This window comes from Motacilla alba, chromosome 5, assembly GCF_015832195.1.
Source record: "Motacilla alba alba isolate MOTALB_02 chromosome 5, Motacilla_alba_V1.0_pri, whole genome shotgun sequence".
Lineage (NCBI taxonomy): Eukaryota > Metazoa > Chordata > Aves > Passeriformes > Motacillidae > Motacilla > Motacilla alba.
The window spans coordinates 6,451,364-6,464,358 of NC_052020.1; the positions used below are offsets into that span (position 1 = coordinate 6,451,364).

A 12,995-nucleotide genomic window follows, 5' to 3' on the forward strand; every position below is an offset into this window, starting at 1 on the left:
GTTTCATTTGCTGTTTTTATTGCTAACTTTTTTGGGTGTAGTTCCCTGTGGGAGAGTTCTAAACCTGCTCATGGTCGTTTATGTTTTTCTAGATCTGGTAACGTGATCTATTTTGATCCCAGTTTCTTGTCAGAGAGCTGCATCAGTCATTCATTGCTTTGCAGTGTGCAGCGTGGGGACTTTCAATGGTGTAGCTGAGAATTTAGTGACATCTCACGGTAACTGTGGAAAACTACAGGTGATTTGGGATAAGCTTTGGGATTTATAATTTGGACATTGCAAACGTGATCTAGGTCAAAAATCCTTTTTTGATATGCGTGTACAGACCTCTTGCATTTGGTTCTCCAGATTTCATGATTTCTCCAGAGACTAATTCAGGTATTTCTAGGCCTAAAATGAAGATTTGCACCCTGGAGTGAAACTTGTCAGTCTGAATTCCAAATATTGTAGCGTGCAGTACCTATTAATTTGCCACCTGCAAAGCAATTATATGACATTATTGTCTCTCCTCACTTTGTTTTTCCTTAGGCACAAAGTCAGCCACAGAGTATGCCAATGGTGGGTATGATATTGTGTCACCTGCTCCATCAGTGTACCTGGGCACATTTCAAATTTTGCACCTCCTGGAAGATCTGAAGATGGCCCTGGAGATGCTGGAGGACCCTCAGGAGAAAGAAGCTCTGAGGAACCAAATCCCAGGGGCCACAGCACTGTGTCTGAGGGAGTGGTTTGAGGAGAACCTGGTGAGTTGTTATTTGAGCTTTTCCATTTTGTCTGCAAACAGGGTTGGGTCAAGTATTTCCATGCCTAAATAATTTCCATAAAAACTGAAATCTGCATGCTTAGAGAACTGCAGGGGGTGGCGAGCAGTAACAGCTGAGGATATCACTGCTTTATGTACTGGTTTCTAAAGCAATGCAGATATAGGAGTAGAAGAAGTTGATAAAAGACCATATTTTGTGTTTTGGGGAGGGAAGATATAGAAAAAATGAAGTACAAAAAAAAGTTGCCTTTTCTGTGGTTGTTTGGTTTTTTTTAAATTTTGTTTGCTTTATTTCACTTTTTGCTGGAGATAACAAATTTATAACTGTTTACAAAACTTCCAACTTGTAAACTGTTGGTTTATTCTAGAATAGAGTGGCATTGTCTGTTGAAGGGACAGATCCAGACTGGATGATCCTCATTTCCTTTTCCTTGCTGCATTGCCTTTGCTATCAGTGTGACAAATCTCCAAAGCATCCTGTGCACCAGGCAGGGGGGTTAAGGCAGGAAAGCCTTTGATTCTGAAGGGGACACATTCCTGTCAGGATAGATGGGGAATGAACCTCTGACTACACTGGAAAAGGCTGAGGTTTTCCAGGTGAGGAGCAGATCCTGAGACAGACCTCAAAAGAAGAGACTCACTGGGTATAAAGGAGGATAAAACACAACTTTTCCCTTCCCCAAACCTGCCACTGACAGGGATCCTCATGAGTAAAAGAAGAAAACCGGGTTAGTATTATTTAAATTTTCCCAAGAGCTATGAGTAAAATTAGGCATTCCTTAAATGAGAGACCAGGTATCATCTTCGTTCAAAAAACTGATTGACATGGGGAATAATATTAGCATTAAATGATCCCTCAGCAGTTTGGTTATGAGCTACTTTAGGTGCAGAAGTTATTTCTGTGTCCTAGGAGCTACAGTCTTAGGATGCAGGAAATGCAGGAAGGCCCTTGATTGTGAAAGGGAGACATTCCTGTTGGGGAATAAACATCTGACTACACTGGAAAAGGCTGAGGTTTTCCAGGTGAGGAGCAGACCCTGAGACAGACCTCAGAAGAAGAGACTCACTAGGTGTAGAGAAACACAAGATTGCCCTTCCCCAAACCTGCCACTGACAGGGACTGGTGGGTTCCTCATGAGTAAAACCTACCTGTGGCTGCCCCAGCTCCAGAAAGTTTCCTGGGTTAATGTTTTTCCTTCTGGCTTTGTCAGTGCATGTGACTTTCATGGAACCATGCCTGTGGCCCCTGGTTTGTCATCTGCTGGGGCTGCCAGTGCTGTTTGTGACCCCAGTTTGTGGCTGCTTTTGTTTGAGCTTCTCAACTGCTGGCTCCTTGGCATTCTTCACAGGGTGCAGGCCTGTGGCTGGAAAATCCTGTTTAGGCCCACGAGAGAGAAAGGAAGGAGAATTTGGTCCCGGTTTTGGAAGCTAACGGTGTAGGCAATGTTTAATTTGCATTCACAGTGTTAGATTTTGGATTTAAATGTCCTTAGGCCAGCTCTTACCAAATGCTTGCCTCAGCAGAAATTTTTAATGATTTTTCTAATCTTTATGATTGCTAAGAGATGAGTTTAGTGTATAAAAGACAGATTTTCAGAGTTGTTCACAGTAAAATTGGCCCTGTATCAAGAGTAGTATTCATCTGACAAAGCAATTGGGCAGCCTGGATTCAGAACGAAGAAAGCAGGGAAGGTGTTGTTTGGAGTATCTCTAGTGCAGCATGGAGAGATAACTGGTTTTAAAATATTCTGCACTGCTCTGCATTGAGGGAGGGTAGTGCACAGCTGCTGTGACTGTTACTTGAAAATGGATAGTAACCCTATGTATTTGAAGACCTTTCTTGAATTTTTTTTTAAATGCAATTAATTTCTGTGGAAGAAAACTGATAAAATTCAGCTCCTTAAATGAAATGGAAGATGTATTTCATAGTTGTGTCCCATACTGAAATTTCTTTCCTTCCAGCCCAGAGCTGTGAAACATGCCACTTAATGTGTGTCACATGCCAGGACAGCTGAGGTAGTGAGTCCTAAAGAAGGAAATCTTTGCATCTCAGTGAATCCATTCACACTAAGAGCCTCAAAAGCAGTTTGGTGATCATTGCTCTATGACATGCTGGAGTATCATTTTAAAAAACCCACTCAGATGTGCCACACTCTCCACTGTCTCTTCTAAGCATTCTGCCTAAAGTGTAGGCTAATAACTGGAGTGTATTTTAATTGTTGTATTCAACTGAAATGTTACATAAAAGATTGCTTAATATCACTAGCAGTATTTGAATTGCAACCAACATTGTATGTGAAATGCGTGCAGCAAACAGTGGATGGTGAAAGAATTCCTTTGAGATTTTATTGTTTTGAGCTGTTACAGGTTAAATAGCAGCTATAAACGGAGAGGGATTTTCTTTTGTGAGTGATTAATTCCACATCTGTTTATTTTTGGGGTCCATGCACCTTCCTTTGCAGCTGGAGAGCTGCTCTAGCATGTCACTGAATAGCTTCAGAGACCACAGCAATTGCTCTGTTTCTAACATTTTACTCAAATGGGCACCAAAAATATTCCCAACTTATCCTGATTAGGCACACATTAGAAACTAAAGATATAAAAAGCCATTCCATATTTTTAAAAGCAGATAAGTATGCTTCTCTCAAGAAAAGTATGTTGTTCTCCTTCACTTCAGTGTGTGGTTGAAAATTGTATCAAAAATAATTTCAGCTGCCATGGCTAATCAAGAATACAAACAATGCGCCTAATGAAAATAATTTGAATGTGTGTTTTGCCCCTACCCTGTGTTGCTTTGCTGGGAAACCACAGAAAGGGAAGCCAGAAGGAAGAGTGGAGGCTCATTCCTGCTGGATGCTATCAAACAGCAGCATTTGACTGCCAGCATTTGGGACTAAGCAAATTACAGGATAAAAGTCCCCGTGGTTGTCTGGCGTGCTCCTTCTGCCTTAGCAATCTTCATAACCCAGCGCAGCCCTGAGAGCTCTCTGAGGCCCAGGGTGGGTGTCCCTGCTCTGTTTGCCACACAGCAGGATTTGGGGCTGCAGCTCAGAGGACAGGAATTGGCTGGATATTCTGTGTGCTGTTTTTATTGGGGTAACATCCAGAACCCAGAGATCAGTTGTACCCGCGTGGGGAAAATAATCTCGGCAGAAAATTGCCCCTTGGCCACATAACTCAAGTAGCTTTGCTGCTTTGGGAATTGCCACTTAATGTGCTGAACTGTGTCTCCAAATAAATAAATAAAGGCTGTGGAGTTCAGCCTTTGGCCAGCTTTGAAGCACACAAGCTTATTGCTGATCAGGAAGTTTCTTAGCTGTTTATAGATACTACAGCTGGTCTCACCTGCCTTCAGGTCCATAGCACCAAACTCTGGAATTTATCAGGCATGATAAATCACTTGGCATCACCAAGTGATGTTTCAGATTAATTTTTTTTTTTTTTTTTTTTTAAACCAGTGGGAACTTTAATATTCTTTGTCTGGTCTGCTCTAGGTGTGAATACCAAAGATGTGGAAAAATTTAGAGATGTCTAGAATAGGAAAACTTTAGGCCTCATGTTTCATACCTGATATTACCTTCCCTGTTAACTCTTTGGAGAGCAGCTGGTGAATTCCTTTTTCTTATGTACCCAAGAGTGATTTGGTGTTTCCTCTAAGATCAAGGCACAGCATCTGTTGAACTAAAGGTGTTCTTTCTGAAAAGGCCTTTTTATTTTTTTTCTGTTTCTGTCCTCTGAGATGTATGAACAATTCAGGTTCCTGAGTTTACAGAATAACTGGACACAGTAACTGTGCTGTCCCTGCTTTGAGACAGATGAAATAGGTTTGACAAAGTTAGCACTGAATTTAGAAAGATTTTGTGTCTCATAGAATGAGGATTTTATAGTTGCTGTAGTTGCAACCTAACATGGAAGAAAACATGATTAATTATAAACTTTTAAGTACTTAAGAATTGTATTAAAAACTTTTACCTTGAAGAGAATGTCTGAAGTGTTTTGCATGGTTTTATGATTCTAAATCCTTTGGCCTTAAAAACAACACTAAGACCAAGGGATTATCTGGGAGAGCTTGTACAAAACGAATTTGTGGATAGTATCCATGTTTCTTGTTAAATATTTTAGTATTGCCAGTGACCATGTGACCTGTCACAAAGCAGATAGTAATTTCAGCATTAAAAATTAACTGCTGCAGTGACAATTTGGCTTTGTGAGCTACGAGAGGATGTATTTAGTTACAGTTTCATAACTCTAAATGAATTTCCACACCGTTCATTCTGGGTCTTATTCTATCCACCTTTATGCAATCCTTTTTTTGAGTGAAGAGGAACGCTTGTGTTCTTACAATGGACCTTAAGCCCCATTTTCAGGATTGCAAACCATGATCTTCCTCCTAGTGGAACATCTATACTTAAAGCAAACCCCTCCATCATGTAGCTTTATACAATGAGCCTTAAAATACCAATTCTTGAAAACTCATTAGTATTTTCCTGATTATTCAAAGGTTTTTTTGAAGCCTAACTCTGAAAATATTTCTAAATATTCTCAATTTAAGGAAATGGAGAGAAGAGCAGAAGAAATAGTAGAGGAAGATGCGGTAGAGGCAATTTTTAATAAATGTGATTTGCCTCATGGTATGTGCTGTGCTTTGTTTCTTTTGAGGATCTGTTCTTTAGTGGTAAAACCAGAGACTTTTTAGCAAAAAATTCTTTACAGTCTTGGTTGCTAATAGCTCATAAATAATGTTCAAAAGAGATTGTTTCCACTGCGGGTTAAAATCAAGGAATATTTTCCCCCAGTATCTTCACAAAGACTTGAGTGAAAACAGTAAAGGCCAGCTCAGAATTCTGACTTGATGGAGCTTGTGGAGTTTGGAAGTCACTTCAAAGTTTTATTTTAAGCATGTGTTAAAGTGCTCTGCTGAAACCTAATCACTGGCCTCTCTATTTCACTTTTGTCCAAGACTCATTTCACAGGGTTATCTGTCCAGAGGAGAGGCAGAAAATGTCTGAATTCAGAGCACTTCCAGGCACTTGAAAACAGGCTTTTATAAAAGTATCAATAGCATTTTTCAGCAACAGCTGAGTGGGAAGGGAATGTATTCTGAGCAACACCAGTTAAAGTCATTTATCTGCTGGGAGATCTGACTGCAGAACTCAACTGCTGGGAGTCCTGATGGAGATATTTATAGCTGCATCTCCCCACTGCCAAGGGACTTTAACACATGTTAGATTGAAAAGGGAGCAGCAGAGCCTGCTTGGGACAGCGTAGAAAAGCAGTCATTCCATAAGCATTCGGGTTTATTTTTGCCAGCTTGAAACATTAGATGGGTTCTGTTTTCTGAGAAGGACTCAGCTGAATATCCCAGCCCTCCTTCTCGGTGAACTGATGATGCAAGGAAGGCCTGGACTGGAAAATCTGGTCCTCTCAGGGTTTCCCGGGTGTTTCAGAGCAATTCAGAGGACACCAGAGCCAGCAGAGGGGTGTCCTTCATTAGTTCAGCCATTTAGGAATACCAGAGAATGCCTCGGAGCCAGTGGAACTGCTGGTGTACAGAGCTTGCATGGAACTTTTCTAAGCCAGACCTAATTTCTCCAGTGTTCTGTGGTTGCTTTTTCTGGGAACCAACCCCATCACCTCTGACTATGACTGCTCACTGCAGCAGCTCTCAGAAGAAGGTCTCCTCTACGTGAAGAGCTAATAGAAGTTTCAAGAGTTTTGCAGTGGATAGGACTGATTTAGATCTCTTTCTGAAAACGTCATTTTCTTTCACCCTCGTAATGATCAGTAATGTTTAACAGAGCCACCCTAAACTGCAGTGAGCAGAATTGTTTCAACAGGATTGAGTTACGGCCTGAGGCTGAGAGTACTCATGGAAGACAGGTGATATTCCTGCTCTAACAGCCTGTATTTTATGTTAGTTCTCCAAGATTTCAAGGTACTCTACTGACATATATGAAGTTTGCCCTCAAGTGCAATCCTCAGCTACGTGGCCTATCCACACCTTGATGCTGTCAGTGAAATACTCTGTATGAAGCCATGATTTTGTACAGAAATTGCAATTTCTTCTTCAAAAATACAATTTATTCAGTTCCATTTGTACAAGTCTCATTCAGCTCTTGGCTTCAGAGCTTTCCTTTGCACTAAGTGGCTGAATATCCCATTAATTCATCTTTCCTTTTGTGTCTGATGCTATGCATGGAGTCCCTTTTCCATCTCACCTTCTGATCTCTCACCACAATCTCCAGCTGCATACTTTTCACTGATTTAAATGTTGTACACTGCTTTCATTTAACAAACATTGGTGTATAAATGCATTTTCCAAGTGAAGCTGCAGGAAACATTGGAAAATGTTTTCCACAAAGTAGTTAAAAGAGGCATTGGTAAGAGAGAATTGTTCCCTTAAACAATGGTGTTGACAGAAAAGGTGTAGAGGTTACATAAGAAACTGAAGACAAAATTTCATTTTAAAAGGTCCCTGTATTGATTTGGAGGCATTATTTGTATCATACAAAAAAGGGCATAACTTTGAGGTATTTCTCTATGTAACCCCTATTCACATTTCACACAATTTGGATGGATAGGTTGACCTATTGAAATTTGCTAAATGTTATTAGTTGTGACAAACGTAGCAATATTGTGTCCACAACAAAGTTATTTCATTCTCTTTTGGATTAGTATGCTAATAACATGAAACTAAATATTTTTTCAGCTTTTGTGACCATTCAAAAATGGGAAAAAACCCCGCTTATTTTGGACAAATTTTCTAAACATGTTTGCATCCTGTTCTTTTCCAGAATTTGGAAACAATAGGCTTAATTTTCCTCAGTAATGAAATGCTTAAGAAAAAAAAAATGAAAAGAATATTTGTCTATTCCTTATCAGAAATGAGGACTTTTAAAGGTGTATCTGCAGTTTATTCTATTTTGGGGGATTTTTTTACTATTTTTTTCCATTCTGAAATTTAGAAAAGCGAAATCTGATGCGCATCATAGAGAGGAGAGGCAAACTGCTACCTGGTATTGTATTGGTGTGTATGCAAATATTTGGTAAATATCCTGTTTCAAGTGTCTCACATCCTCATTTATTGCAGGTTTAGTAGTTTCAGCAGTGCTTTGAAGCATTTGAGACAGGAAACTAAACCTGACTTATTGTGATGCGTGACGTGGCAGGGTGAAAATAAATATCTTTCATTATTTTTTTTAGGTACCAGTGTACTCTGGTACATATAACAGGAGAAGTGTTCACAGTGATGTTGATGTTCTGTTAAGCAGAAAATATTTTTTTGGATTTTGTGCGAAGAGAACTCAGGTTTCTTACATTAAAAAAAAAAAGGCACAGCTCTTGTAGAGCTTGGGCTGGGCAAAGCATTTCAGCATATGGTGAGGAATGTGTGAAACTGCCCAGAATGTGCAAATGTCTGTGGGTGAGTTACCAGACAGTAACTTCATCTCAGAACCTGCAATCCATCCTTTGTGCCAGCCAGGGGCAGGGAGCTGCTCATTGCTCCAGCAGTGACCAGAGGGGACAGGGCAGTGCTGGGGACGTGTGACCTGGGAATGGCTCCAGGGATGGCAGCGCCTGCTGCAAGAGTTACCAGCATGGAATAGGGGTGAGGGTTAGCTAATAACAGGCCAACTAAGCCTGTTTAACTCTGAGTCAAGTCTGATTCTTGATTTTAATCAACAGATTGAGGCCTTAGGATTGAGCGTGTCTTATGGTAGCAAAGGATTATTTGTTTGTGCATCTGCAAAATGTTATTTCTTGTCTGTTTCCCAGGATACTATTTTTTTTTTAAACTATGACAAGCATAAGCAAAGCAAACATGCTCATCTACAGAATGCAGTGTATTTGTTTAATTTTGTTCCAAGAGTTTCTCCTTTCTCTGTCACGTAGACACTATCAGTCAGTCACAATTAGTACTTTAAGACAAATTTTCTTGCTGGAAACACTTCATCTAGATTCCTGAAGTTTTCTTTGTCTTCTACATTGTCTTCTACACAAATGGCCTGAGTTTCCCTATACACAAGTATTCCCATATTTTCTCTCTCTTTTTTCTCTCTGAAGCTCTCACATTTTTCTGCACCATGAGAATAACACATGTGAATTGGCACACTGAAAACATTTTCCCATTGAAAATCTGGTCATAATCCCTTTGCTTCCAAAGCAGCCCAGACACTAGGATTGGGGGGAAAAAAATTTTTTAAAAAACTATATGCAGAGGGAGAGATGTAGAAAAAGTTGATAATAATTACTAATAATTGCTAATGTTATTTATTATTATATTAATTTAATTAATAATATTAACTAAATAATATTTGTTAATTAATATTACTGTTAATTTATTTATTACTTAACATTAATAATTAATGTAATAGTGTTAATATTATTAATTTAATAATGTTGAATCCATTATTACCAATTAACATAATAATTATTGAGAATTAGTAAATTTTTGTAGCGTGGCCATCCTCACTGGGCTCCCCTGACGAGGCTGGGAGGATGCAAACCTGGACACTTCATTTCTTGGCCTAAGAGAGCAAGTGTTAGTTATTTTAGTGTTTTCAGAGGCTGATGGGATTTGAAACCAAAAGAATCTAGAAGTTATTGATGAAAAGGAAGACTGAAGGACTGCTCTGATTTCTCCTATTCCTTTGCCCCTTAATTTCCCAGGAGATTCAGAGACAATTGAAGAACAAGACTGACCATTTGCATTTGTGCTGCACCAAAACCTATATTTTATCACAAATAAAATATAAAATTGCTAAAGCAATGCTAATATAAATTTTTGTCTCCATAGGGCCCTAGCTGGGTGGGAGAAAGAGGGGGAAAAGTGGTGGAAAAGCAAACAGCTCTGTGCTGCTTCAGCTCAGTGTTGGTAGAAGAGGGAAAACACCAGACAGTGCCTTTCCCTCCACAGTTCTAAGAGGATTTCTGGGTGTTTTCCTGTCTCTTCCTAGTCTGGAATGGAGGGACATGAGAAGTGCAGCTGATCATTTAAAGCGTTTTTGCTCTCAGTTTCAAAGCTCTGGCAGCATGTTTGTTTACTATTTAAAAGAGACTGCAAGCCTTATTTGAGGTATTTGACATGCTGACTAAGAGCAATGGCTCGCTTAGCTGAGTGGGCTTTGTTGGTTGTGTATCAGCACAAAAATGTAAAATTGCTAAAAGTTCTTGGGCCGGCACCTTTGGTGTTCTGCAAACGGAGTTTTTAGTCCAATCAAGTCTGGCAGTAGTCAGCAGTTTTCTATGGAAGTATGGAACTGGTAAATAAACCCTGGTGGGTTATCAGACAGCTTATGGAGCCTATAAACTTTGCTAACTTGAAATATTTTACTGCCCTACATTGCATTTGTATTGCCATAATGTGTGTGTTCTTTTATTTTTGGGGACAGCACTGGAGAAAACAGACAGTTTGATGGGGGCAAGAGAGCAAAAGCTGGATCAGCCTCTCTCTGGAGTAACACTTGAGCATGGTGGTTCTATAGTGGAAGTGGGGGAGCTTTTGCTTCTTTGTTTTCTAGCTCTCCACTGAACCAGAAACTGGTGCTCAGTGAAGAGCTACACACAGACAGGAATTTCCTGAAAATAAGGAAAACATAGAGTGGTAACCTGATGAAGCAATGCTGAGAGGGCAACGTGTTTTCCTTATTTCCCGCTGCCCAGAGAAGCTAACCTGCTTTCCCAGTGAAATGGAAAAGCGTTCTAAGCAAATCTGGGGCAATAGATCTGCATTCAGCTGGTTTCTGGGAGTTTCAGGCCAAAGCTCAAGCAGGATGTAAAGTTCAGCATGCAGGTGACAGGCTCCCGGTGAGCATGTGACTGTCTGGAATGCATGCTGTCAACATTCTGGCTGATAAGATGCAGAAAATTCAGACACTCACCTTTTAATCAGGAAGAATGGCTAACAGAAATCAAGACGCCCTCTCATGATCTCCAGCACAAGTGGCGAGGTAGAAGGAAGGTATGTTGTCATTTTTAATACTTTTCAAAGGGGAAATGGATGCTACCCTAAATGCAGATGCCACACTGGGGCACTAGGATGTTCAGCAACACAGCTTTTCTGTAGCTTTTAAAATTAAAACCACAATCATTAGCTGATTAAGTGTGGTGGAGTGTTTTAAGAGAGGTATTTCCTTCTTCCCTGAGTAAGACTGAAATGGGAGTCTTAGAGCCAATGCTTTGAAATGGATGAAACGTGGAACTTTAGGCACCATAGTGGTGGTATTATGGGATATGCAAGCTGTGAGATAAAGTTGGATGCATTTTCTAATCTCCGTAGTTAGATAGCAAGGTTTTTGGGGGAAAAAATGCTTTATACTTTTGGGCATTCTTGTTTGATGTCAAGACAACCCCTATTCAGTCTCCAGCTTGTCAGCCATGACATGTCAGCTGTCACACACAAGAAAATATACTCTAGTAAGTTTGTTGTTTTTTTTTTAATGCACTGTTGATGATATATTAAGATTTTTTTCCAGAGAGTATTAGCTATTCAATAATAACTTCTCTCATCCACTTTCAGACAGCATAAAACAAGTATATTCTATGCTCAGGGCAACCCAAGTCAGAGCTGTCTTGTAGCATTGCTTTTGGAAACAGGCAGGTCTTTTGTCCTCACATTTACTGGTGATTTTAGGTATCCCAGCACCTTTAGAAGACTTGTAGCAGTGACAGAAAAAAATTGTCATGTTTTTCTTGTTATGTGACCTTAGGTAAAAACAGGCAATAAATGCATGAAAGGAACTGAAAGTCCAGGATTATATCCTTCCCTCTTTCCTTGTGTTGCAGGAGGTTCTCAAAAGAGCTCCATCAGGTCAAAAGGACCAAGAATGGTTGAAATATTAAAAATCCACATCCCCTTGAAGAAATTTTGTCACATATCTGTGGCTTCCCAAGCCTGGAATGTGGGTGGGTGCCTGAGTGAGGCAGGTCCCTGTAGGAAAGGCTTTCCACGGCTTCAGACTTTGAGTCCTTTGTGTATAACATTAGTACCACGAGCAGCTTTGATACTGGCTCTTCCCAGCTGCTGGTTGATGGCTCCCTAAGCCCAGGGCTCAGTCTGGCTGCAGGAGCTGAAGGCAGTGAGGAGATAAGCAGATGTTCTGAGATGATCACAGAGGTTCCATGGGGGCAGCTGCCTTTGGGTCTGAAGAGGCAGTTGTCCTTGTGTGTGTAACAATCAGCTGCCTGGTTTAAGGCCAAAGCCACTTTTAGGGGGAGAAACAACACTGGAAGCTGGAGTTTATTGGGAAAAATTAGAAGTTATGGATAACTGCTGTGTGGAGGCACTAGAGGACACCGCAATAACAGGCAACACTTTAAACTTCCCTTCTTGCCAGAGCATTGCGTTGCACACGTATTTATCTTGGTGTTGCAAGTTTGAAAAGTTGCCATGCTGTGAGATTTCAGCTTCAGCAGGAGCAGACAAATATCTTGGAAGGGTATCATCATCTTCTGTTAGGATGGAAAATCGCCTCTTTGGCAATAGCAGTATTTATGGGATCATTATCTTATTCACAGGATCGTCCTTGAATTCCTCCCCTTTTATAATGTCTTTTGAGAGGACAGGCAAGTAATTCAAAGAGCAGAACATATTTTTAGGTTTAGTCTGAGCCTGAAATAAATTGAGAAGGCTGAGTAGTGTTACGATAAACAGGGAGCAGAACAGAGACAGGAAATAGGGGGTCTTTGGTAATGAGTTCCAGCCACTCTTGAAACAGAAAGCCAGAGAAAGCACTACTTGAGAATAGTTTCTCAGTGACAGCTTATATAATTTTTAGCTTGTTATTCAGCATTAAAGGGGAACAGTTCCTGCAGATTGATGATGTTCTTGAAAGATCCTTTTTTAAAGATCATTTAGCAAGTTATCTTTTTTAAAGTTTTTAGGGTTGCATTGTTCTTGCTGCAAACCGATCTGCTGTTTAAAAAAACCAGATGTTTGGGGGGGGAGCCTGAAGTTTATACAGTTGTGTGTTATATATACATCTGTGAGAAGCCTCTGGGATAAGACTGTGGGACAGGGGCAGGGGATTCTGCTTAAAATATGACCAGGCACTGAAAATTTCAGAAGTTGAGAGTTGAAAGGGGAAGAAATCACAGCTACATCCTGTAGAACAAAGCAGAGCGCTTGCTTCCAAAAGTTTCTTTTAACCCTGGGAATGTGACTGCTGAGATGGGCCCAAAGCATGGATGGTGAGATTGATATTTACAAGCACTTCACGTGGCTAAAGAGGGT

General features: G+C 40.3%; 1 protein-coding gene across 17 annotated transcripts in view; it reads left to right on the forward strand.

Moving 5' to 3' along the window:
- PPFIBP2 (PPFIA binding protein 2) overlaps positions 1–12,995 on the forward strand; it is a 97,726-nt gene that overhangs the window by 34,523 nt on the left and 50,208 nt on the right. For 13 of the 17 annotated variants that reach the window (XM_038137392.1, XM_038137391.1, XM_038137396.1 and 10 more), the window contains one exon: positions 529–743. In XM_038137392.1, coding sequence (XP_037993320.1) covers positions 529–743 — 215 coding nt within the window. Of the gene's footprint in view, positions 1–528; positions 744–9,884; positions 10,725–11,201; positions 12,994–12,995 lie in introns of those variants that run through there. The other 4 variants (XM_038137404.1, XM_038137408.1, XM_038137397.1 and 1 more) reach the window with 3 other exon arrangements.